Source organism: Camellia sinensis, chromosome 15 (assembly GCF_055761805.1).
Source record: "Camellia sinensis isolate YWXY chromosome 15, ASM5576180v1, whole genome shotgun sequence".
Lineage (NCBI taxonomy): Eukaryota > Viridiplantae > Streptophyta > Magnoliopsida > Ericales > Theaceae > Camellia > Camellia sinensis.
In genome coordinates this window covers 10,687,560-10,713,458 of record NC_138975.1, presented here as the reverse complement: position 1 = coordinate 10,713,458, position 25,899 = coordinate 10,687,560, and the positions used below count along the sequence as shown (strand labels likewise).

The 25,899-nt window shown below is 38.2% G+C and overlaps 1 protein-coding gene across 11 annotated transcripts; it reads right to left on the bottom strand.

Moving 5' to 3' along the window:
• Nucleotides 1-25,899, bottom strand: LOC114305854 (GPI-anchored adhesin-like protein). Of its 11 annotated transcripts, none has more exons than XR_014357017.1 (11): nt 25,505-25,899; nt 24,977-25,131; nt 24,697-24,879; nt 24,506-24,605; nt 24,376-24,406; nt 17,037-17,073; nt 15,375-15,527; nt 9,687-11,826; nt 8,138-9,548; nt 6,963-7,445; nt 1-492 (listed from the first exon to the last, which is right to left on the bottom strand). XR_014357017.1 is itself a non-coding variant. In XM_028250984.2 (11 exons), the coding sequence occupies exons 2-11, from the start codon at nt 25,033-25,035 to the stop codon at nt 428-430; spliced, it is 4,263 nt and encodes a 1,420-aa protein (XP_028106785.2). In that variant the 5' UTR covers nt 25,036-25,131; nt 25,505-25,899; the 3' UTR covers nt 1-427. The 11 variants fall into 11 exon arrangements, 7 of the variants coding, with proteins under 7 accessions (XP_028106785.2, XP_028106788.2, XP_028106787.2 ...); XR_014357015.1 differs by having other exon boundaries at nt 1-756; nt 5,401-7,046; XR_014357018.1 differs by having other exon boundaries at nt 8,159-9,548.

Here is a 25,899-nt window from a genome sequence, read left to right as displayed (position 1 = left end):
TTGTAACCAAACTATAGCCTGCATAAATACATTACTCTTCTTAAAAACTCTTAATATTGTTTGTATCTAACAAGAGTTTTCAACAACTGATATACATCACACAAAGTCCAGTTCAAAAGAAGACCAGGAAAAGAATAGAATAGAATGCTTCAACTACCAAAATCACGAACATTCTGCCAATTGGCAATTTTTTTCGCTTAATACAATATACAAATGTATCAATTCAACACCAACTATAAGTAAACTGACTAAAATCACGAGGAGGGCCTCACAAATCCATGAAGATATACATAACGCCATTGTATCTTATATAGATGGTTGGTTGTCCCGTGCCTACCTCAACCACTTGTTATCCATATATATTTGTCATCCATTGCAGCCTATCCTAGAAGATAATCGATCCCAAACAATCAGAGTCCGGAGCTCCTTATCTAGGCTTTGAATCGTTTCCCTTGCTCCGGAATGACGACAGAGAAAAGAATGATCGTGGACCTGTAAAATTTTAAAACCAAGCATAAGCATATACCACTTTTAAGAAATACTAACATTTCTATTCCTTTCCTCCAGAGGATGAAGCACTAAAAGAATGACAGCCAAATACTAACGAGCAATGGTGATAATTTTTAGGTGATTGCTACATAGTAAGGCCATTCAACCATGTAACGATAAGTCACGGACTCGCACACAGGCGGGGATTCGAACCCACACTCATGACATTGCGTACAGTTTGCCCCAGGCCAGGAAGGTTCGTCCTACCTGTTGGGTAACTTGGAAAACTAAAATGGAGGATCTATTATTTTGTAAAGATTTATATGGACCCATTGAGGGTGATTCTGGCAAACCCGAGGGTATGAAAGATGATGAATGGAATAGGCTTAATCGAAAAGCCGTTGGTGTTATCCGTCAATGGATTGATGACAGTGTGTTTCATCATGTTGCTACTGAAACTTCAGCACATGATTTATGGAAAAAATTAGAGAACCTTTATGATAGGAAATCAGCCACAAATAAAGCCTTTCTGTTTCGTAAGTTGGTTAATTTAAAATATAAAGAGGGCAGCCCTATTTCGGAACATCTGAATGAAATAAAGAGTATTGTTAACCAACTTGCTTCTATGAAAATTGTTTTTGATGATGAGTTGCAGGCTTTGATGCTACTAAGTTCTTTGCCCGAAAGTTGGGAGACTTTGGTTGTGACCGTTAGTAATTCGGCGCCTGATGGAGTTGTCACAATGGGCCAAGTCACTAGTAGCTTGTTGAATGAAGAAACTAGAAGAAAATCAGCGGGTTCCTCTCATTCGGAAGCATTCGTTGTGAGAGGCCGAAGCAAAACAAGGGGGAGGAGTAAGACTCCTCATGGTCGTGATCAAAGCCGTGACAAATCAAAAGATGGTTCTTTTTCAAAGAAAGACATTGAGTGCTATTATTGCCATGAGAAAGGGCACATGAAGCGGGAATGCCGAAAGCTCAAGAATAAGGAGAAAAGGCGTGACAAAAGTGTGGACAAGAAGCAAGAAGACACAACGGCAGTTACTACCAATGCTGATCTCATGGTCGTTTGTGAAGATGATTGTATCAATTTTGTGGGCCAAGAGAGCAATTGGGTGATTGATTCCGGTGCTTCTTTTCATGTGACTTCTCGAGTTGATTTCTTCACTACCTACACCGAAGGAGATTATGGTTTTGTTCGAATGGGTAATGAAGGTTTGTCCAAGATTATTGGTATGGGTGATGTTTGCTTGGAAACAAATTTGGGCTGCAAGTTATTGCTTAAAGACGTGAGGCATGTTCCCGACATTCGCCTCAATTTGATCTCTACTGGGAAGCTAGATGATGAAGGTTTCAACAACAAATTTGGTGATGGAATATGGAAGCTCACAAAGGGTTCCTTGGTGGTGGCTAAGTGTAAGAAGACTCATACACTTTATTCGATGCAAGGAAAAATTTGTAAAGGTGTTGTCAATGCACTTGAAGAAGATACTTCTACTGAATTATGGCACAAGCGGCTTGGCCATATGAGTGAAAAGGGGCTGCAAGTATTGTTCAAGAAAGAGCTTCTACCCGGTTTGAAAGGTACACATCTTAAAACTTGTGTTCATTGTTTGGCGGGTAAACAACATAGAGTTTCTTTTCATAAAAATGTTGCTTCTAGAAAAGAAAATGTTTTGGAGTTGATTCACTCGGATGTTTGTGGTCCTTTAAAAGTTAGAACACATGGTGGTGCACTTTATTTTGTTACTTTCATTGATGATTATTCAAGGAAAGTTTGGGCTTTTTTACTAAAAACTAAAGATCAAGTTCTAGAAGTATTTAAGCATTTTCAGGCCATGGTTGAAAGAGAAACAGGGCAGAAATTGAAGTGCATCCGATCAGACAATGGTGGTGAATACATTGGGCCATTTGATGAGTATTGTCGCAGCCAAGGTATTCGACACCAAAAGACAGTTAAGAAGACTCCTCAACAAAATGGCGTTGCCGAGAGGATGAACCGCACAATTGTGGAAAGAACAAGGTGTTTGCTTTCACAAGCTAAATTGCCAAGATCCTTTTGGGGTGAGGCGTTGAAGACAGCGGTTGACGTGATCAATTTGTCTCCTTCCTATCCTTTGAATGGTGATGTTCCAGAAAGAGTTTGGACCGGCAAAGATGTGTCTTATGAGCACTTGAGAGTGTTTGGTTGCCGAGCCTTTGTTCACATTCCAAAAGATGAAAGGTCCAAGCTTGATAGCAAGTCAAAACAATGTATTTTTCTTGGCTATGGGCGTGATGAATTTGGTTATAGATTGTGGGATCCGGTCGACAAGAAAGTCATTCGAAGCCGTGATGTTGAGTTTCTTGAAGACCAAACAATTGAAGACTTTGGCAAAGGTGATCAACCGGAGCCAAAAACTAGCGATCTCATTGACATGGATCCATCTCCTTCATCTTCAGTTGATGATGAAAACAGGGGAGATGTGCAGCCACCTATTGAAAATGTAGAGGATGATGCTAATTCTAATGAAGTTGAGCCAGAAATTGAGGAAGAGCATCCAACTCAAGAACTACCACCACAACTTGAGTTGAGGAAATCTACAAGGGACCGACAACCTTCAAGAAAGTATCCTCCCAATGAATTTGTGTTGATTTCTGATCAAGGGGAGCCGGAGAGCTACCAAGAAGCAATTGAGCATGCAAAGAAAGGTGATTGGAAAAAGGCCATGGAAGAGGAGATGAATTCCTTAGTTGAAAATCACACTTATGATTTAGTGAAGTTGCCTAAGGGGAGGAAAATTCTGAAAAATAAGTGGGTTTTCAAATTGAAGAATGATGGCAAGAATCTGAGGTACAAGGCACGTCTTGTTGTGAAAGGCTTTGGGCAAAAGAAAGGTATTGATTTTGATGAGATTTTCTCGCCGGTTGTAAAAATGTCTTCTATTCGGGTTGTACTTGGCATGGCTGCAAGTATGAACCTTGAAGTTGAGCAACTTGATGTGAAGACCGCATTTCTGCATGGTGATCTTGAAGAAGAAATTTACATGGAGCAACCGGAAGGCTTTGTGGAAAAAGGGAAAGAGAAATTTGTTTGCAAATTGAAGAAAAGTTTGTACGGTCTCAAGCAAGCCCCGCGGCAATGGTACAAAAAATTTGACTCTTTCATGATGAATAATGGTTTTTTTAAAACCACTTCGGACCATTGTGTGTTTGTGAAAAATTTCCCGGATGGTAAATTTATTATTCTTTTGCTTTATGTTGATGACATGTTAATTGTGGGTCAAGATTCTACCATGATAAACAGGTTGAAATTGGAGTTGAGCAAGTCTTTTGCTATGAAAGATTTGGGACCGGCAAAGCAAATTCTTGGTATGAAAATTGTTCGTGATCGCAAAGAGGGGCTGATTTGGTTGTCTCAAGAAAGCTACATCGAGAAAGTTCTTGAGAGGTTTAATATGGATAAAGCAAAGCCGGTTGGTTGTCCACTTGCGGGTCATTTCAAGCTTAGTTCGAATCAATGTCCTATAAGTGAGAAAGACAAAGAAGAGATGTTGAAAGTTCCTTATGCTTCAGCAGTTGGTTCTTTGATGTACGCCATGGTTTGTACAAGGCCGGATATTGCTCACGCTGTTGGTGTGGTGAGTCGTTTTCTCTCTAATCCGGGTAAAGAACATTGGGCAGCGGTAAAATGGATTCTAAGGTATCTTCGAGGGACTTCGAAGGTGTGTTTGTGTTTTGGGGATGGTAAGCCGATGCTTGATGGGTTCACAGATTCTGATATGACTGGTGATGTTGATTCTAGGAAATCTACTTCGGGGTATTTGATGACTTTTGCAGGGGGAGCTGTGGCATGGCAATCTAAATTACAAAAATGTGTTGCTCTCTCAACTACCGAAGCTGAATTTATTGCTATTACAGAAGCTTGCAAAGAAGAGTTATGGTTAAAGAAATTTTTGCAAGAGTTGGGTTTGAAGCAAGAAAAGTATGTGCTTTATTGTGATAGTCAAAGTGCTATTCACTTGAGTAAAAATTCTACTTTTCATTCGAGATCGAAACACATTGATGTGAGATACCATTGGATTCGTGATGTGTTAGATTCAAAATTGTTACAACTCGAAAAGGTTCACACAGATGATAATATTTCAGACATGTTGACAAAGATTTTGCCGAGGGACAAACATTTGAATTGTAGAACTTTGGCGGGTATGGTTGATATCTCCACCTAAGTCGGTAGGGGGAGAATTGTTGGGTATACCTCCTTATTGGAGTGTGGGACCCAATTGATTTATTAAAAGAGTTTTAATTTGGCTTGGTTTAGTATAATATATTTTTATATATTATATTTGAAGAGACCCAATCCAATTTGATAACAATTAGGATTTGATAATAAACTCTAGATCCACAATATAATTTTGATGGGTATTGTTTTTCATGAGAAGTACGGCAGCACCTTTGTTTCGGCAATGCTCAGTGCATAACTCAACTTGTTGGGTTTTTTTTTAATTAGTATTGATTGTTGCTTTGGGTTTTGACTTGGTCAATCAAGAGTTGATGCCTTGGTTTGGTGCTCTACTTTGAAGCGGTTGATTCGTTTTCGGTGTTGATTTGGTTCGTTATTTTGAATCTTCTTCAACTCTGGTTCAGAAGATTTTGGTTCATCTATTTGGTGAGGTCTTTCCTCTTTGTTTATTTGTGATTATTTGGAATTTACCTAAGGGTGGTTTTGTGAGACCATTAGTGTCTCGTTTGTAATCGTTTGGAACTTATTTGGTTGATAGTGGAATCGGATTTCGATCCCGTGGACGTACCTCACATTGAGGGAACCACGTAAAATTCTTGTGTTGCTTTTGATTTAATTTTTCCGAATTAGTTTTTATTCCCATTGATTGATTTACTTGTGGGGAATCACATCGATTTTTCCTAACACTACCAACCATATATGTGTTGTTGCCTGGGTGGCTGGCTCCAAAGAGAGTGGAACCTAGGACCTGTACCTCAAAGTCTTACCAAAGTGCCACACCCCTTTGGGTTATAATGGGGATGATTGCCATTATTACACTTTACAGCTTGAGATTAGAATTGTCAAAACCATAGGAAATCTAGGACTGACCCGCAAGAATGGCACAATTAGAATTTATAATTTATGCATATCAATTATACATAAGGGTTAAAGTTTTTGAACAATCAAACAAATTCAAAAGTGCAGAAATACTATTGAGGTGCACAGAAGAAAGTGGCAGTAAATTTATGTACATACATGTGTGTGCTTTTGTGAGTACACATGCATGCGTATGATCACAATGAATTCTTCATGTTTTTAGCAAGCAGCAGTCTAGAATCTCATGTTCAGATTTCACAAATTCAGACCATTTGTTAGCCCCAAATTTAAATCCATCCAAATCCACAGGTTTTTAGCAATTTTGTACAAGCAAAATCGACAAGTTTTAGCCAATTATCCAAACTTCAAAAGTAAAAACAAAAAACTCACTTGTCCCTTTCACCAAATTTTTCTGAACACACGCAAATATTGGTGCTAAAAGTGCAACAGAAACTGGTGTTTACAGCTGAAATTGGCAGTGCATCAAAGATAACACGGGTGTGCATGGGCTCTTGTAAGTTTGAATCCACAAATTGAAACTCACCAGCTCCTCTCCATTGGAAGCCTTTTACCAGCATTATAAATGAATTAAGACAGGTTATATTTTTCCCGGTTATAAATGAGCTGAAACAGACATCCATTAGACCTTAAAAGTAGCCTCATTCCAGTGGTCAGCCATATGGTCAAACCTAGGTTGGTGAGAGAGGCCGAAAGTAGTCATCTTAAATCAGTTCAGAATTTTCCTTGTATGAGACAAGAACTCCGGCTCCTGGACAACCAGATCCTGACAAGCTTTCACTAGGCAGAGAATGGGACGAGATCCAATTCTCCATTCTAATCATATCCAGACCTCAGAATTTGATTCAATAATCATTTCTCTGAAGCCTTGGGCAGGCAAACAAAAAGCTTAGGCCCTTTCTACCAATTCATTATTGTAGGTACTAAATTGAGACTGAAGCCTGTAAACCATTAAGCATCCTCAACACCAAGGATGCCACCTGGCCCTGATTTTAGGCAAAGAGGTGAAAGATTATATGCAAAATAACCTCCTAACCAGCATAATATTAGTAATATGGAATTTATTCTTAATAAAAAAGGAGAAAAAAAAGACATGAATGGCCATCAAAAATCAACCTAAAACCATATTAGGTCCGGAGGACAGCCCCATACACCACCTTTCTATCTAAATGGTTGATGCCACAGAACAAAGTCTTAGGTATTCAATTGAAAATCAAAGCCTCTACAAACTTTTTATCTGTTCATTTAAATTACGGTGTGAAAAAGGCAGGAATGATGTCCAGTGGTGCACATAGTTTCTTCAGATGAATTTATCAAGTTACTGCTAAGAGAAAACAACAAGAATACACTACTAGGAAGGGCTCACAGGCAGTCACCTTTAATTGAACTTCCAGACAAATGATCCTCCCTCAGTTTAAAGTTCGCGGGAGGTGCCGGGATAGAACTGTGTAAGGCTTGATCTGCAAGAAGAAAGACATTGGTTGCTACTAGATGATGCAAGAGTCATCCACAATAAAATTAAAAGATTAAAAGAAAGAAGAAAAGTAAAAAAGAAAAGTGTGCGAGTAAATCAAAACAAAGTTTTAGCAGCCAAGCATAACTGAAACCTCCCCAGCTTCTCTCCCACACATACATTATCTCTAAACACACACCAACTAAGCAACAAAGAAAGCAAGAGCCTAATACATCAAAAAGTTTACCCTCAAACCCCCCAACCCCAATAGAAGAGAGGGTGGGGGGAAAAGAAAAACACAGTACTGCAGTCCCTAGAGTGGCTTTGTCTCTCAAATCAACTCAAAGGTTGCATGGACACCAATATCAGACAAAAATTCCAAGGGTAAGAGAGTGCCTTTAAAGGTCTGCATTAAAAAACATATTAAAATATCTCAGCCAATATCCGTTTGGTTTCATTTTCAGAATCTATTTCTGAAATTTTTTCAAAAAAAAAGAAAAAAGAAATTAGTTTGACAAAAATAAACACCAAAAAGATATTTTCAAATTTTCAAAAATTATTTCCACCTCAAAAAAGATAAAACCATATGAAAATGAAGAGTGCTTTTTATTTTTTTCAATTTTTCCACCAAATAAGTTTTTAGTGTCTTTGAAATGTTTTCAGAAAACTGATTTTGAAAACTAACCAAACAGAATAGCTTTTCCATGGTAAAAAAAAAGGTGGAGTAAACCTCAAATTAGTTCCTAGGGATTCAAGTCCCTGAAGTTGATCTGTGAAAACAAAATTTAGTAGACACTTTCAGGAAAGTCAAATCAAAAACTGCATCAACTAATATTAGTGGTGACAAACCTTGTGCTGGATTTGCAAATATTCAATGAACACACTAGCTTCCCACAATTGTAATTAGAAAGCATAAAATTGCACCAATATAGTATTAAATCAAATTTGAATAAATAAATAAAAAAGAAAAAAAGAAAAGTGTTCGTGATTTCCAAAGAACTTGAAAAAATGATGTTCAAAACTTGATACGATGTTAAGCATGAATTCAGTTAAATTTTCAGCAAAAATGAATGAAGAAAGTAGGAAGCCATGGGTCACCTTGTTCACTGTAAAACTCACTTTCGTTGAAGCTATCATCAGAAGGATGACCTTGGGAGAATCCCATTCTCGACTTCCTCAGATCTTCTGATGACCGATTGGCAGGATCTCGTCCATCTTCAGTATCATCATCTCCTTCAGAAGTTGTAGCAGAAATCCAGTCAACCAAACTCTCATTGCCACGACTTTTCCGTGCAAATTTTAGTAACCGTTTAAATCCTTTTGTCATATCTTTGCGCGAATGACTATGAGAAGAATTAGAAACTAGAACAGGTTTCTGAGCACTTCCCCATTTCTTTCTCATTCGAGCAGCATCAGCCTCTGCTTGATTAAGAGAGTGTGAATTCCAAGACGCAGGGCTCCCCATTGGAGAGTCTGCAGAGGCATCAACATCAGACGTCTCATGTGCATAAGAAAATGCATGTTGCATGCGTGAATTCCATGACACGGGGCTTTCTGTAGGTGAATCTTGCACAGAATCAGCAGGGTGGAAAGTAGAAGGCACAGCAGCAGGCAATTCAGACACAAAAGAAGGGTCCACTTGAGAAAAAGATCTCAGAGCATCACCACTTTCTGACCCAGAATTAAGCAACTTGTCAGATTCCTGGCTCAGTCTTGGTTTTCCATTATCCATGCTAGCATGATCTTCAGTAATCATTTCAGACTCTTCCTCTTCTTCATCTTTTACTTCATCCACTGACTCTTCTGGCTCAAAAGCCAATTCATCTGACTCTTCTTCATCGTTCATATTCTCAGGTTGCATTGACGCCTTCATCTTGGCTATAACAGCACCAGCACCAGGACCTATACCATTACCCTTCCTGAGGAAAGGCTTTGACTCCACACTCTTTGGAAATTTGTCATAGACAGTATGTTCAGTTTGCTCTTTATCAAATTTTAATGGTGTCAACACAATGCCCTCTGAGTCCAGAGAGGACAAGTCCTTAAACTCAGCAGGACTTGCAGTGCTTTTACCTGAGGTCTGTGATCGCCGTGGCTTCTCTTCCTTCACAAAGGGAATCTCTTCACTGATGCTTTTGCTGCGGGCATAGTTTCTTGCTTGTGGGCGAGTTGCTGTTTTGCTAACTCCAGAAGAAGGCTTTGTGTTTTCTTTTCTCAAGTCAGAGAAGTTGGGGACTGACTGTGCCAGAAGATTTTCAGACTGCATTCTTCGTCTCCCAGAACTAGGGTTAGAAGATTTCACAGCTGACCTCGGAACTGGTACTGCTGAAGTGCGAGGGGTGGAAGAAGACAAACTTTTATTGGGTAAAAGCTTCTTATTTTGGGTGTTTTTAGAAGCAGTGTCACCTAGAGATGTCTCACCAAAAAACCTATCATGACCAATAGGTATCTGTTCTGCAAACTCAGATAGATCTTCTTCATCTTCACTCTGCAGAAGATCTATTGGGTGCTGTCAAAAGGAAAAACATTCTAATGATCAGTTATAAATGGTTAAAGAGAATCTCGGACTTCATTCTTAAACAAACATTTAATCTAACAGTCACTGGTTTTACTTTTCCCCAGAAAACTTAACTGAAATGCAGAATACCTGTTCTCTTTTCAGAGTTGACCGAGTATTGAATGATCTGAGTCTCTCTGCACGCCGACGAGCACTAAATGCAGAATCTTGTCTCTCAGCAGACCCTGAAAATTTGGCCCTCATCTCCGCTCTACTTCGCTCGAAGCTATCATGCATTGCCTTCATCTTGGCCTCCTTCTCTGCCCTTTTAGAACCCCACTCTTCCCTAAGCTTTGCATCTCTTTTCTGAATATATCTTTCATAGAATTTTCCTCTGGAATCATCTGAAAGACCAAGCTCAGAGAAATTCTGCTTTAGAGAATCACCATTTTTTTGATTATCTAACGTTTTCATTGGTGGAGTAACACTAAACTGTGACAAAATGCTTGAACCTCTCAAAGGTTCATTCACCGTATTTTTGTCAGGCAATTGTGCAGAAGCTGTCTCTGCTGGTGGTTTTCTGTATGGGAAACTCACTGCTTGTTCTATCTGCATGTCAGCAGGCTTGTTTCTCCGTGCAGAACTGGACTGCTCTCCAGGAACCCGAAGTTTATGCTCAGCAAAAAGCTTTTCAAGCTCATTTGCTTTCATTTTCAGCTCGTCATTGCGTTCCTGGTTTCCTTTAGACTGCCTTACCCTCTGAGCCTGTTCTCCTGACACAGCTGGAACCGTACCAACATCTTCCTGACCTTCCGAAATCATTTTACCAGAGAAGACTGGCCTGCTATTTCTATAATCAGAAAGGCTTTCTTCCCTCCTACCCTGTGATTTCTTAATCTGTTCAGAGACAGAAACCTGTTTTTGGAATTTCATCCTTTGGAGCCCAGAATCTTCCCCTTTCGTTGTGAAATTGACAGGTTGCTTGTCGGATGACCCCAATTCTTTCTTTCCCACTTCCTCAACTTCTCCAAAGGACCTCCACTGGGACGGTGAAGCTAATGAATCACCCTCAATCCCTTTATACTGAACAGCAGGGGCTTCCCCAGATTTTTCTCCAGAACCACCTTCCAACTGCCCAGAGTCCACAGCTGTCTTAGGATGTGCCTTAAATTGAGAAACCGACTGACCTCTTGATCCAACACCTTCCGCTCCCAACTGGGTCTGCGGAACAGCCTGGTCTTTCTCTCCAGCAACAACTTGCTCTTCGATACCACCACGCTTGTTACCAGAAAAAGAACCCTTGAACCTCCTTTGCTCCGTCAAACCAATCTGCTCTGCAATACCACCAGGCAAAGGTGTGAATTGGGTTTGAGAACTTACCTGATCCCTCAAACTCTCATCCCCAGCGCTGCCAAAGGAGGACCTCGACAGAGTCTGAGTCTGAGTCTTACCACGGGTTCGATCTTTCCAATCAGCACTCCCAACTCTTCCGAAGGTGGAGGTCAACTTATTCGACTCAGAATCATTTGTTGTCAATTGGGTTCCTGGCTTTAAACCCACCTTTGTCTCAACAACCTCCTCTTGGCCAGCCCGAACTTGAGAATCAGCTCGATCATTCAATGCATTTTGCTCCTCTGACTTGGTTTGAGAAACAGAGGAAGAAGAAGGGGTAAACAGAGGGTTCTCAATATCCTTGTTTTCACCACCCAAATCAATACTCATGTCGCTGGCACCACTCCATCTCCTCAAAACCGCCTTCTCTGCAGCGACAGTCGGAGCAGACGACACATCCGAGGACAACCTCCTGAGCTCGGCAGACTTCGCAACGGCGGGTTTTCCACCACTACCACCACCACCACCAGAACTCTCCTTCTGTTTGTTCTCGAAGAGGTTGATTCGGTCCTGAACGCTGAGCCGCCTCGCAGGCTGAGTGGGTTGAGTGGGCTCGTTCTGAGTCACGATCTCGTCTTTCTTCTCTTTGCTATCTTCCCTGTCGACGCTAGACTCTCTGCTACGTCGTATGGGGAAGACTACTGAGGAGGGCTTCGTGGGTTGCTGCCACGTGGAGGGTTTTGATGGGTCGAAATGTTGTTGAGTTGAGTTCGGTTCTCGGCCGGCCGAGTGGCGATGGTTGGGCCCACAGCCAGGTTGATCATCTGTGGGGTCTTCGTCTAAGGACATGTCCGAGCCGCACGAAGATCGGACGGCTCGATCGTCCACTCCGGCCTTCCATGGGTTGATCAGGTCCGGTCTTCTCTCGCACACCGATATGAACTTATTGCATGCCTCGCTGCATCAAATCAAAATAATATTTATGAGTCATATATAAAATTCATAGACAATCATTTTTACCCCCTCTTTTTTTATTTTATTTTATTTTTTACATGAAAAAATAGAAAGATAAATATGGGTGGGTCAACCTCGAAAACAGAAAACACCACAGCATCTGCCTTACCTGCCAATATTGCGAGTGAATTTGCCCTTTTTTTGGTAATTAATGTTTAATTTCACACTATTCTATATTATCAACTTTTTTTTAATAAAAGTTATATTGTGATAGTAGCTAATAAGATGGCAATGTTAGAGAAATGGCCTTTCAAACATGGAATGGTTAACCTAATTGCTTGACTAATCAACTAGCCCAAGATCTTCGGTATCTTTATGTTTATTCTCAATTATTTGATTATATTTCAAGATTCACCTATCTTAAAATTTTCACATAATTCAATAATAAAAAATGTATTGAGACAAATGCTCACATATAGTCTACATGGCTGAAATCAAGAGTGAAATCCGAAATTCCACCCTCTCAGTGTCTCAATACACTCTCAATTATTAAATTATGTAAAATTTTTAAAATACAATAGATCTCAAGACATAATCCACCAAGACTGTATTTGAATTGTTGATTTGTGTAGAGATTTAAAAAGGAAAAATGTGGATTAAATATAAATGAAATATAATTATATTTCACACACTTTTATCCTTTCATTATTTAAATCTCTCCGTAAATTCATAATTCAAACAGCTTTTAAGAGTAGATTGAGATAAATAGTCAAAAAATAATAACAATAAATTAAAAGATGCCATGTCTAAAGCAGGGACAATGAGTTGAGGAGTCATGGGGGGAAAATCTTTTAATCTGTAATCACGCAGTCAATTAAATCACAAGGCGGTCCCAGATGCCCCCTCACAGATGATATAATTTCATACCCGACAAGGTAAAAAGACCAGCATCAATGGATCCAATGTTTTGACCAAAACACATTATTCCAGTGCTTTGTGCAATCCGGTTATTGTTTTGGCATTTTCACACCATCCAAACAGGGCTGCAATTAGATAACACTGTGTAATCGTTAACGACACAGAATTGTCCAAAAAATCGACCACAGTAGGCTTTGCATAAGACAAGCTAGAAAGAGGCAGATTGAGACAATTCATTCATTGCCTGCCCCTACCATAGATCACTGTATGTGAAAGCAATTCTTTTTTCGTGTATAAAATTTGATACATAATTATTTTATACGAAATGAGACCTATATTTAGAATATAAATCCGTGCATGAATTGAAAAATAAAACAAAAATGGAAGAGAAATGAAGAAAAAAGTAAGTTGTGTTTGGTTGAGCTCTAGAAATGTGATTTCAATTCTTGGTTTAAACGCTGTGTTTAGTTTGAACTCTGAAAACGTGATTCCACACCCACTTTTGAAAACACGTGCATCCGGTCATCCTCCCGAACGTCCTGTTGGTCGTCCGACCAGTTGACCAAAACAGTATCTTCTTTTCTTTTCTTTTTTGCAATTGGCACCCATTATTTTTTTTATATTGTAAATAAAAAATATTTTCAAAATTTTTAAAAAAAAATTATAAACTTTGAATAGAATTTTGAATTGTGTGTTTGATTATGAGTTGTAAATTTTTAAATCAAATATCATGTCACATCAAAAATTTAAAACTCATAACCAAATAAATTTTCTACACTCAAATCATAATTCCAAAACTTACAAACTCAAAATACAACTCTATTCTCAAATTATAATTCCAAAATTCTACCAAATGCTTTTCCCTTTCACATTCCCCACACCTTTTCTTTTCCCTTTCTAAATCCTCATCCACATTCATAATCCAAATACAATAGCTATGTTTGAATCATGGATTTGGATTGGGATTTAAAATGGAAAACATTAGGAATATGGATGGGTGAGCTAAATTTTTTCTCCGTTCCCTTACATTTTCCTTTTCCTCTTTAAATTTTTATCAAAATCTATGATCCAAACACAACTATAATGAGTCTCCCCTCATGCAAAACGGTTGTGTCCAGTTTTGTAATTAAATTCTGAGTTCAGAAATTTTCATGTGAAAATCTGACCTAAATCAACCCCAACCAATAAACTAGTGCCAACAAAGAGTAGGTAAGCACCCATTGACTGTTACATCTGGACCTGCCGTGCCAATTGATCAATGACACGTAGGAGTTGAATGCATATATATATATATATATATACATGTTAGGATTTCGTTTTCTGTATAGCTCAGTAGTTAGTAGCCCTTTAAATCAGAAAAGACATTACGTGAACATACACTACCACTTCCTGTCAACAGAGAGCAATGTAATATATACATAAACAAATTTTTTTATCAATTTTTCTTTATCACTAGACTACACATACAAATAATAGGGCTTAAAATAATAAATACATATGTAGCCTAGGCTACAACCCCATACGTAGCTACAACCCCTTTATGTCTAGCGATAAGAAAAGTAGGTAAAAAATTTGTTTATGAATAACATTTTCCCATTAACAATACTTCTTATTCTTTCGCATTTTCCTCTTTCTTAATTTTAATTTCATGGAATCCATATGACTCAAAAAAGTTAAAGAAAAAAATGGTTAAATGCACGTAGATTAAGACGGGAGAGGGGCATAAACAAAGATGAAGTCCACAGGTAAAGCCCAAACTAAAGTTAATGAAATGATAATGAAAGGAAGGGGAAAGACTCGATCCAAGGTTGAAAAGCAGCCTACACAACGCCCAAGAAGTACATATATATATATAACTATATGTTGGGAAGATTTTCAAGTGATTTCCAAAGTGGGCAATCCAACTTTCATTGCATGAGTGTAATGGACCCATTGCAAAATGCATTTCAGCAAAAAGAAAAGGTGTCTATTAAGATCTAGCAACGACTAGATATATATCTTTTATGCCTATAAAGTTTTAACTTAACATCGCACCATCCTGGTCCTTGAGCATTAAAGCAGGGACCGAAAACAAAAAGGCAACCGATTTTAGAATTCTCTCATCGGTTTGTGGGAGAAACTAGTAGAAAGAATGAAAGGGTGACAAATCTAATAACATGTTAGCATGAACTATGGTGTTCCATTTAAAACTAAAGTGTATCTCCTGCCGATCTTATTTGCAAAATAGGTTTGATTTGCTTCACCTATGCGAACTGGAGGTGTATGAATTCTTGAGTAGGCTTGCTAGACACCCACCAATTGGTTTGCTCTGCATTCTCACCACGTTTCTACCGGGGAGAAAATGTGGGCCTATAGAAAATCTCCTACCTCCAATTAACCTAAGAAATTTTGAATAGCAAGCTTTTTGCCCTATTTATATCAAATATCACAGGTATTGCGTAGTGACCTTAGCAAGTTGCTTTGCATGTTTTCTTCAGCTATTATCACCGTTTTATTATAATAGCAAACTCATAGCTCAAACCACAAAATGGAAGGAGAGAATTGGGCGTCAGCTTGGAGAGACCCTTCTTTTATTTGGTTCATTTGAGAAAGTGATGGTAGAGATAAGAAAGATTAGGGTTTCAGCGTTCTTACTTTAGGCGGCCAGCACCGAACTGATCTGCAAACAGTTGAAGTTCTGAGATTGTGTCTGGGGTAAAACCAGCAGCTTCCGCTCGAGCACAAGCTGTGGTTAAGTCCTGCCTTACAGCAACAAGCCGTACATCAATAGCTTTCAGAAGTTCCTTCCTGCGTAAATGGAAAAATTCAAAGTACAGATGAGAGAGAGAGAGAGAGAGAGAGAGAGAGAGAGAGAGAGCATGTTAGAGTGGTTATTTGGGATATTAACCAAAACAAACTGGATGGCTAAGGCAAATTTAACCATTTTGGTTCGGTAGCAAAAGCATAATAATCTTCCATAAGTGGCAAACCAGGATGGATAGTCATACCTATTAACGTCTGACCTCTACACTACTTGTCAATATCAACTGTCCACTTCATCTGAGGCATGGTTATATCTCATAATTTGTCATTACTTCAGATAACAGTAACCAGTTATGCCAGCTTTGCACAACCATAAGAACTGGTAACTCACAAATTAAATGAGAATTCTGTACGCTAAAATTTTCTTGTTACCTGTCACATCAAAGGCACACTAGCAAACAGACCCTAAGGGTCCATTTGGATAGAAGCGGATTTCAAATCAAGGGATTTGCGATTAAAAAGATTGGAGAGTTTGCTATTCTAGGTGGAGAGAAAAACTACAGAAAAGAAAAGTTCAAATAGAAGATATGGGATCCTTGTAGCTAGAAGAGAATTCTTAGCATGATTTCAAACAACTTTTTGGGTTAATTACGCTTTTCACCCCTGTAAGTTTGACCCAAATTTTGCTTTTGTTCTTATAGTTTCAATTTGAACAATTTGATCCCTACGCTATAAGTTTAGTTTCAATTTGGTACTTCAATCTAAATTGGTAGTCAAAATTAATAATTTTGGGGCATTTGTCAATTTTCTAAATTTTCAATTTGGTTCTTCTATTTAAATTGGAGGTTAAAATTAACAATTTCGGAACACTTGTCAATTTTCTAAGATGTACATGTAAAATTACCCAAAAAAATAGAAGAAAGAACCAAATTGAAACTAGACTTAAAGTGTAAGGACCAAATTGTTCAAATTGAAATTATAGAGACTAAAGTGAAATTTGGATTAAACTATAGGGGTAAAAAGTGTAATTATATATAGTTATTTCAAATCCATCATGATAAAACTATTCAATTCAATCCTGAAATTCATGGATAAACTATCAAATCTAAATTTGAGTTATCTCCTTATATAATTGATTTCAAATCGACATCCATCCAAACAGACCCTTAGTTTCCGAAAAGTCCTAGACCAATCACTTAACGCAGGCAACTTCCACAAGCCATCATGAATCACATCAAGGAAAGAGAGCCTCTCATCTTACACCATTTTACTTCCTAAGCTTACAATAAGGCCAGCACAAGACATTCATAGGTTGAGAGAGAACACCCAAGGTAACAAGAAATTTAATTGGTTACTTTATACAAGCTATGCCACAATGGTGTTTTAATAAAGCAACAAGGACAAGACAACAAACTAATCACTACACTCAATCCAAATATCCTGAAACAATTAAGCAACATGGAACGCGGCCCCGCGCGCGCACACGCACCCACACACACACACACACACACACACACACACACACACAGAGAGAGAGAGAGAAGGAAGTACTACTTTGTTGCATCAGCTGCTGCTGTGACTCCATCCCCACCTAGATCAAAATTAAGATCCAATAACTGTGTCAGAGAACCAGTAACAACTCATACTCCACCAAGAATCTAGATTAATGTGGCTAACTCCAATTTTAAAATCATTGTTAAGATTCAGAGACCTGATGGCCAAGTAAAATGAAATTAAAAAGATTGTCTGACATAACAGAACTGATATCCATGCAATTTATTCATCATCACGAGCAAGATGGGTAAATGCCATGTGAAGTCAGGAAAAGATGGACAAAAATGGCAACATAAAACAGTTAACCAATAACAGATTTTACAGCAAGCTTGGTTCTTTATCACTTGGACATGTGTCGTTGGTGGAAACCAACCAATCTGAATCCATCAAAAAAATTTTGAATATTCTGAAATCAAACTTTCCCCATACTACTTCAAAAATTTTCTGGACACAGTATTGGGAATACTAAAAATTTTCTGCAATATAAGAAAATACAGAAACATGTGTAAGTGCCCTGGGGGATGCCCCTTGTAGCATGTAATTCATGTCCATTTATTCTTTTAATATTATTCTTATTTTTCAAAAAAAAAAGAGAGAGAGAAAAGAAGCTAAAACATAAGATCTAATTGCAAGGACAAAAAGAAAGGGTAGATTTGATTTTTGGAAAGTTGTCCTTGAATAATAGGCACGTACAGTACAAGATGTGACTGATGGTGTCTAGGCACATTGTGGTTAAGCAAACTGTGTCCAAACAGTGGCGGAGTGTCACGGGTTGCCTTGCAAGGTCAACTCCGTAACGTTTTGCTCATGGTGGCGTAACTATTTGAGTGCTCAAGAGTGGCCCTTGGAAGAGCCTAGGTGATGGGCATCGAGATTCCAACTCAGTAGTTCGGTGCCTCAATGTGGCCCCAAGGTTGGCCCCAAGAAGCCCAAGGCATACATGCCACCATGCAGCCAGCAGCACACCCAAGCAGCAAGGCTGCAGCACAGGCCGCGGCTCAGGCTGCAGCCCAGCCGCCCGCCCAAGCCGCAGCAAGACCACAGACAGGCCACAGCACAGGCCGCAGCACAAGCTGCAGCCCACGCCAGCAGCCAGCAGCCAGCAGCCAGCCACAGACAGGACACAGACAGACCGCGGCTCCGGCCACAGCCCAGGCTGCCTGCCAGCCTTGCCGCCCACAGCCCAGGCCACAGCCCAGCAGAGCAGCCAGCAGCAGCAGCCAACAGTGCAGAGTTTTGGCGCGTTGTTTGTGCATCCAAATGAAGGAATTTTTGGCTGAAATTTTTACTGGAAAAAAGTCTTGGGGGAAGTGTTTTCCCAACCAAGTTTCGTGATTTTTCTCAATTTGTGAAATTTTTGAAAAATCATTATGACTCCTCAGACATAGGGCATGTTTCCTCTGGTTAGTTTGTTAAAGGCTTAACAAGCATATATAAGGGGGCACGGTGTGCTACCTACCTACCTACCTCCCCGCCCAAACTGGGCTTGAAGTGAGCAACCTTAGGGCAACTTAAGGGTGGGCCTTAGGCATCCAAAGGGGTGTCTAGAGTCTCCATGCGGGTTTGGGAGCCCCGTGGATGGTGCAAAATGTAAGCACTGTGCGTGCCTCCCAGGCGCGAGGTTTAACACGTTTCCACTATGCCACGCATTATGGCATCTTGGGGACTCATTTTAGACCAAATGGGCTACCGAGGCACCACCAAAGGCCTCGTGTGCCAACTCAAGTACTTGGTTTGGTTTCAACCTTGCACGTGGGAATCCCATGGCTTAAACTAAGCGGTTGGAAGGCAACACCGCATATGTGGGCTATTGAATGAAGGCATCAAGCAATGCATTAACTAAATCCATGGAGGGATGACATTATGCTACAAGCAAACTACGGATTGAGACGTTGCCTTACTCAAGCGACATGTTGGTGCAATGCTAAAGTGCACAATAGCCTTAGGTGGAATCTAACACCCATGGTGGCATGAGGACTAAAACATGGGAAAGAGATTAACCCTCGGTGTCTTGTCAGCTAAGTTGAGGGCCTTCACTAGCACATTGTTGTGTGGCTAGGCACCTTGATGACATGAACCTAAGTTGAGCAAGCACCTTGATTGAGATCAGCTTAGCGCTCTGAAGCGACTTATGCCGTGCTTTATACACTTGAGGTGTTAGGCCTACTTGTGGCATCCAGGTGAAGACGGAACTTTCTTGTAGAATTGTTCTGCTTGATAAAGCATTGGGCCCTAATATTCAAAACGGATGAGATCATTAACACTCGATTTGTCAATGAGCTATGGTGGGCTTAAACTTGGTGGAGTTTGAGTGCCACACAGGCAAAAAATTGATCCATTGCGCCTCTAAAGGAGTCGGTCTGTGACACAGAGCAGGATTTATTGTCAGTGGGTTAATATTTAATACATTAGTATTAACCTACTGAAGAAAAAAAAAATTGCAAAAAGCTAAAAACATCCTATTTTATTTTTTATTTTGAATTAAATTTCCACTACGAATAACATTTTAGAAAACTTTTTCAAAATTTTTATGTTAAAACTTGGTATTCTTTTCAACTATATAATTTAGTGGGGTCATTTTGATGAAATTCCAAAACATCACTTAATTTTTTGAGTTATCCTATGAAATTACAAAATATTAGTTAAAATGTTGAATCAACCCCAGTTATCTCTCAAATTTCAGTGGGTTCAAATGAACCCACAGGCTATAATAGTTCCGCCCATGTGTCCAACACAGGTGCAATACCTCTGTAAGTATTCATGGCAATTAGCTTGAGACCAACCATTTTTTATATCAAATAGGCAAAAGAAAAAAAAAGACACCCTACCATAAAGAGTGAAGAAATACAATGAACTCAAATAGTCCATTTGAATCAAGAGATTTGTTGATAAATGATAAAAATAAAGGAAGAGAGAGAGAGAGATAGAGAGAGAGAATGAAAACTCTTTCCTCATGTTTGGTTTATAAATTAAAATGGTGAGAAAGAGAACTTTATTATTTTATAGGTTTCTTTCTCCAACAAAAGTTGTGAGATTTGGTGAGAAACAGACTGATTGGTTATGTAGTTTTCATAATACCAAGATTGCCCATTAAAATACAAAAGAAGAAAAAGACCCACCCATATCCTTATATCATGCTTTGCTTTCTTACTCATCCAAACATGATAGTGAGAAAACACAATCATTTCTTTCTTTTCTCATCTAAATGAGAGATTTCAATAATTTCTTTTCTATTCTCATCATGTGATCCAAATGGAGTAAAAGAACACCATATTTGTTTTTTCTACTTAAAATGAAATGATGCAATAACCCTCACTTGGTTTTAGATTCACATCCCGTTTTGGAAACACAAAACTAAGTCTTGGACCCCATGTTGATCAAGAAGCCCTTGTACTCTTAATGAAAAATGTTAACATATCTCTGAGTCATTGGTTATCACTTCTCTAGTTGTTGAGGTTTAGTATGTTCATAGTTTTTGATTATGTTGTAGATTGGGAACTTGGGTAGTGTGTGCATATTATCCCACCTCACCATATATCATTCCCACATCACCAAATACCTCCACATGTCAACCTTGTGAAGGCAAGTGGACAACTAAATTTAGGACACATCTTTTTTTCCTCTACTCCCCAATGAGTTGAGCCATGCATGACCCACACCTAAACACTAAGGGAATGCCTATAAGGCATTCGATGTATGTATGCTCAGTAAATACTAGAGGTACAACTTGATTCAGTTTGGTTCGATTCAACGTGATTGACATCAATTCAAAACCAAACCAACTTTTGATCACTCATATTTGATTAACCAAAACCTATAAAGCACAGACACCTCCCAAAGGCTTGTGTATCAGTGTCGTACACGGACGCACGTCGAACACACTATGGACAAGTGTCTGACACTCTCCCTAAGGTGTCCCTTTTTTTTTTTTGGAATGTTTTGCAGCCTAACACGTTTTGGGCACGCTCGGGCACATTTAGGACATTGCGGGGTACAAAACAAAATTTTTGAAACTTCCAAATGTGGCTAAACTGCAAAAAAACAAAAACTAAAAAAAAAAAGAGAGAGAAGAGAAAATCAATCGAAGAAGGAGAAGAGAAAGAGGGTGAAGAAGAACCTGAACAAGCTCAAGAGGGTGAAGAACCAGTTGAAGCCTAGATCGAGGTATGTCCTTCATTCTTCTTCTTTGCTTCGTTTTTCTTCTTCTTTCTTCAATTCGCAGATCGTCTCTCTACTTGTGTGTCCTTCGGCTCTCTCTCTCTCTCTTTCTCTCTCTCTCTCTCGCACTTCGTCTCCTCCCTCTCTCTCTCTCATTTTTTCGGTCTTCTTTCTTGATCTATCTCTCTTTGTTTTCGTCTCTCTCCCCCTCTATTTTCTTTATATCTGTTTTGTGTTTATATACATATATATTTTATTCTTTTTTACAAGAGTTTAAAAATTCATTTTTTTTTTATTTCTTTTTCTTCTCTATTTGATAAGAGATTAAAAATATCTTCTTTTTTTTTATAACAAAAATCTTTTTTTTTATTTTATATCTCAGCCTCCTTTTTTCTCCTCTTTTCATTTTTTCTATTTTTTTATACTCTTGTTTGCTTAACCTTTATATAGAACTAATTATTTTTATTCGTTAGAAAAAATTAATTTATTGAATGTGATTATTAATTTTATTGTTTTATTGAATGTGTTTATTATTTATATTGTTATTGTAATTTCATAGGAATTTTTTATTCTTAAATATGGCATTTGACGTTAAAGTAGTGAAATGTATGTTTCTTTTAATTTTTTTGAGTGTTATTTTGCATTTTTAATTACCTTCCAGTGACTTTTTCTTTTTCTTTTTTTCAATTTTAGACATACAATAAATAAATAAATAAATAAAATTATACGTATTGAACGCGTCCCCAACCTATCGTGTCCCTCGTTTATTGAAAATTTGTACATCCGTGCATCCGTGTTGTGTCCCATGTCCGTGCCCGTGCCTGTGCCTGTGCCTCTGCCTCATAGACCAAAACCAACCTAAGATGCATTAAAACCAAACTAAACCAACCCATGCAAAATTCGGTTTGGTTCAGTTATATGAAGGTTCTCCTAATTTTTAATTAAAATCACAAAATCTTTAAAAAAAAATTATAAAAAGATTTCAAGTACAAACTTCAAAAATAAATAATTAAAAATTCACTAATATAAACTTAAGAGGCAATTCATCAAGTTACATGTATAATTAATTCCACAACAAAAGACTATAAAGAGTTTGATTACACTACAAAATTCACAATTCTAACTCCAAAGTAATAACTTATCAAAAGAAAAATCACTACAATAACATATGGTTAAATTACAAACACACCGCCCCTAAGGTTTGTTTAAAATATGGATTACCTTTCTAGATGTATAACAAATGACTCATTTCATTAATAAATGATCAAGTTAATTAACACTTTTTAAGGATGTGAAAAATATATTTCAATTAACAATTAAGGTAAATTTAATCTGTATTTTAAACAAACCTCAAGGGGGGTTTTGTAATTTCTCCATAAAATAAAGTAAAAAATGTACCCAAAAAAAAGTTTAAAATGATCATAGAAGAAAGAAACTACACTTTTAGAGCTTAATCAAGCTATTGAAGACTGATTGCAAAAGAGGTAGACCAATGGATGTATATATACTCATTTAGAGATTAGGTTGTCTCATAGCCATCTATTATTGAATTCACCCCACCCGATAGTACCTTTGTACCTTTAATTGGAGATTTTAATAAAACATTTTGCTTCTCAAGTTATTAAACTATAATCTCAATAATAAACTAATAGGAAATAGGCATTCAACAAGGTGGTTGCAACTTCACTATGTGTACATAAGTAAACTATGCATAATAACTGGACCAAACAATACAAAATACATTGGGTTCGGTTGGTTCTTAGATTAACCACACCCAACTTACAGTCCCACTCAGTCAATAGGATTGTCTTGAACTACCCACCCCCACACAAGCAACCTGGTGCACACAAAGGTTGCTAGGTCATACAAGCAAGGCCTAAGGAGATATTCGAGCTCAATGGGCAGTCATAATGCATCCTTTAGGCCACCTTCATGATCCCTAAGGTCAAGCAGCTTGATAGCTACAAGCTAGAGCTAAGGACTCGCAAAGATGCATTCCTCCTTTGAAAGATATGTGACTTGACTAATTTTAGAGAGCACGAGATGCCTCCCAACATCCTTAGCCTTTGGATATGCATGTCATGCTTCGTATGCCCACATACTTTAAAAAGTGCATTTCATAATTCCATTGTGTTCTCCACTACAATTGAGCCACTCCACTAAAACTATGCCAAGTCCTTCAAAGGCTGCAATTTGTGCTTGTACCAACCTAGACACATGCCTCTGAGAGATGTCAGTAGCCAGCCTCCATAACCCAACCCTTGTATAAAAAGAGGGCTGTAACAAACCCCATAGCTCTCTCTCGTGATTGCATCAGCTCTCACCCAACCTGTTATCCATTACTCCTATGCCACCCTACATGCTTTACTATAACTTCCTCCACTCAATCTCATAACCAAGGATTTCAAGTTGACTAGTAGTTTGGTAATAAGCTTTATTAATTCTTATTCTTTCTGGAATTAGTTGAACCCAATATAGAATTTTAGAAATCTTCCCACATTAGGAAGTTTCTCATCTGTAGAAAAGTTTTTCATTATTTTAATGCATATTGAGTCTAACAAAAGAGTGTTTTTTCAGTTTTACTTGTCACTATATTTACTATCAATTTTCCCATTCCACGGACATATATCTTGGTTAATTTTACTTCTTAAAGGTTCTTACTTGACTAGGAAATTTTTTAGAATCACAAATAAGGTCAACCATACCGCAACATGAGTTTAACACATCAAAAGTGATTGATGTTTGTTTATCTCCTCTATTGGATTCTTCATCTTTTCCACTTTTCATTATGGCCATCTAGGATTCCATAAATTTCTAGAACTATAACATCTAATAACCCTCAAATGCTATCTATTCCAACCTAAACCCCTTTACAAATCATTATGCATCCCCATTCTCTTCTATGACTGCAAAACCTACAACCATAAGCAATTCTACACCTTAGCCCACTAATGAAGTGATTGTAGTGAGAATTATTTTAAGGATCTAAGGAATAGGTCAGAAATGGGCATTGCATTCCACATATAATTGATTTTTGGTGTGCTTTTTTCTTCTTTTTTTTTTTCTCTTTGGGTGGGATGACTATTAGGCGTTTGTTTTTTCATATCCAGAATCCAGAATATTTCAAGGTGAAAGAGAACAATCAAGTGCTTAGAGCCAGACAATAGAGAATGAAACATACTCAATGTGCCAGCAAGCTGATCTCCTGCTCCCTGAAATATAAAATTTTGCAAATTCAGAAAAAGAAATAACCTTTGCTCGAATTCTATGATTACAAAAATACATTTAAAAATGCTTTTTGGAGTCACCACCTGCGAATAGATTCTACGAGCTGCTTCTAATTGAGACATCTCTGCATCATACGTATTGACCAATTCCAAAACCTCAGGGGTACTAACAAATCGCACAAACCTAAAGATAACAATTCCCAATTTACATTACATCAAAGTTGACAACCACAAATAAACAAAAGTTCAGGCTTTCAGTTGGTAATGTGCATAACCTCTCAAGTGTTCCTTTTGTAAACCAGGTTTCAGCATTTTTACGGCGTTCTACTTCAAGCTTAATTGACTGAACTGCCAATGCCACTTGTTCTTCTGCAACCTTCAAATGACTCACAAATGGTTTCACCAAACCTGATGCAAGCTTTTCGGTGTTTCCAGCACTGGAAACAAACAATTCACATCTGCCGAAAAAGAGTGTAAAAACCAAGTATTCAAAATGTACACAGCAAAAAACAACACGAAAAATACACAAAATTCATCAAATGAATGTATCCCCACCTCGAGCGCCTCGGTGACAGTTGGAAAACAGCATAATCAAGAGGAGTATCGGATTTCATTTTCCTCTGACTTCAGTGACACTATCTCTTCTCTAACTTCTTTCATACACTGTCTATTCCAGATCATATAAATCCTTGGTTAATTCAATCTCATAGCTGCAAAAGTAAACATTAAACGGAATGAAACACTTCATATAGAAATCAACAATCAAAAACACTGATCCGCACAGGAAATCACAATGTGACAATCACAAAAAAGCAATAATCAGTAAGCAGATGATACAATCAACATTTAACAGTACATTACAAATCCAAAATCTTCGAAACAAAATGCACCTAAAATTGAACTAAACTGCTAATGCAACCAGATCTGATTCGCGTTCACTGATTGTGAATACATGATAATCTAACAGAATCTGAAATGTACTAGCATGAAAGATAACGATTCCAATGAAAGTGAACTAAATCAGAAACCCTAACTTCGAAATTCGAGAGAAAACGGTGAAGGATCGTCGAAATTGAAACTGACCTCAACGATTTCACGAACTAGATCTTTCGATTACTGTTCAAATCCGAACCGACATTTCAGTTCTTCATGGACTCACACTGTTTCTTCTGTGATTTCGATAGAAGAGAAGACGAATTGCTTTTCGAAATCGTTTTTTGGGGCAATTTTGATTTTGTTTTCGGTTTTTCCAAAACCCTACAATGGACTCTGACTCATAGCTATCTTCGATGGTTTTCGCTTTACTCCTTCCTCAAAATGATCTCTCTCTCTCTCTCTCTAATCGAGATACAGTAGAGAGAGAGGCGAGCACTCGAGGGGGTAGAGAGAGAGTGGTTTGTTTGTTGCTTCAGACAAATATTTTTAATTACTGCAATCTTAACTAGGATGAAGGACACAGAGACGCTGGTTTATGTGTT

What these genes read in the sequence shown, in the direction of transcription:
- LOC114305854 (XM_028250984.2), bottom strand. Translation starts at nt 25,035, where the DNA reads ATGAAATCCGATACTCCTCTTGATTATGCTGTTTTCCAACTGTCACCG. An exon ending in ACAAAAGGAACACTTGAGAG is followed by an intron (nt 24,606 to 24,696) that starts GTTATGCACATT and finishes TGTTATCTTTAG; the next exon opens with GTTTGTGCGATTTGTTAGTA. An exon ending in CTCGTAGAATCTATTCGCAG is followed by an intron (nt 24,407 to 24,505) that starts GTGGTGACTCCA and finishes TTTATATTTCAG; the next exon opens with GGAGCAGGAGATCAGCTTGC.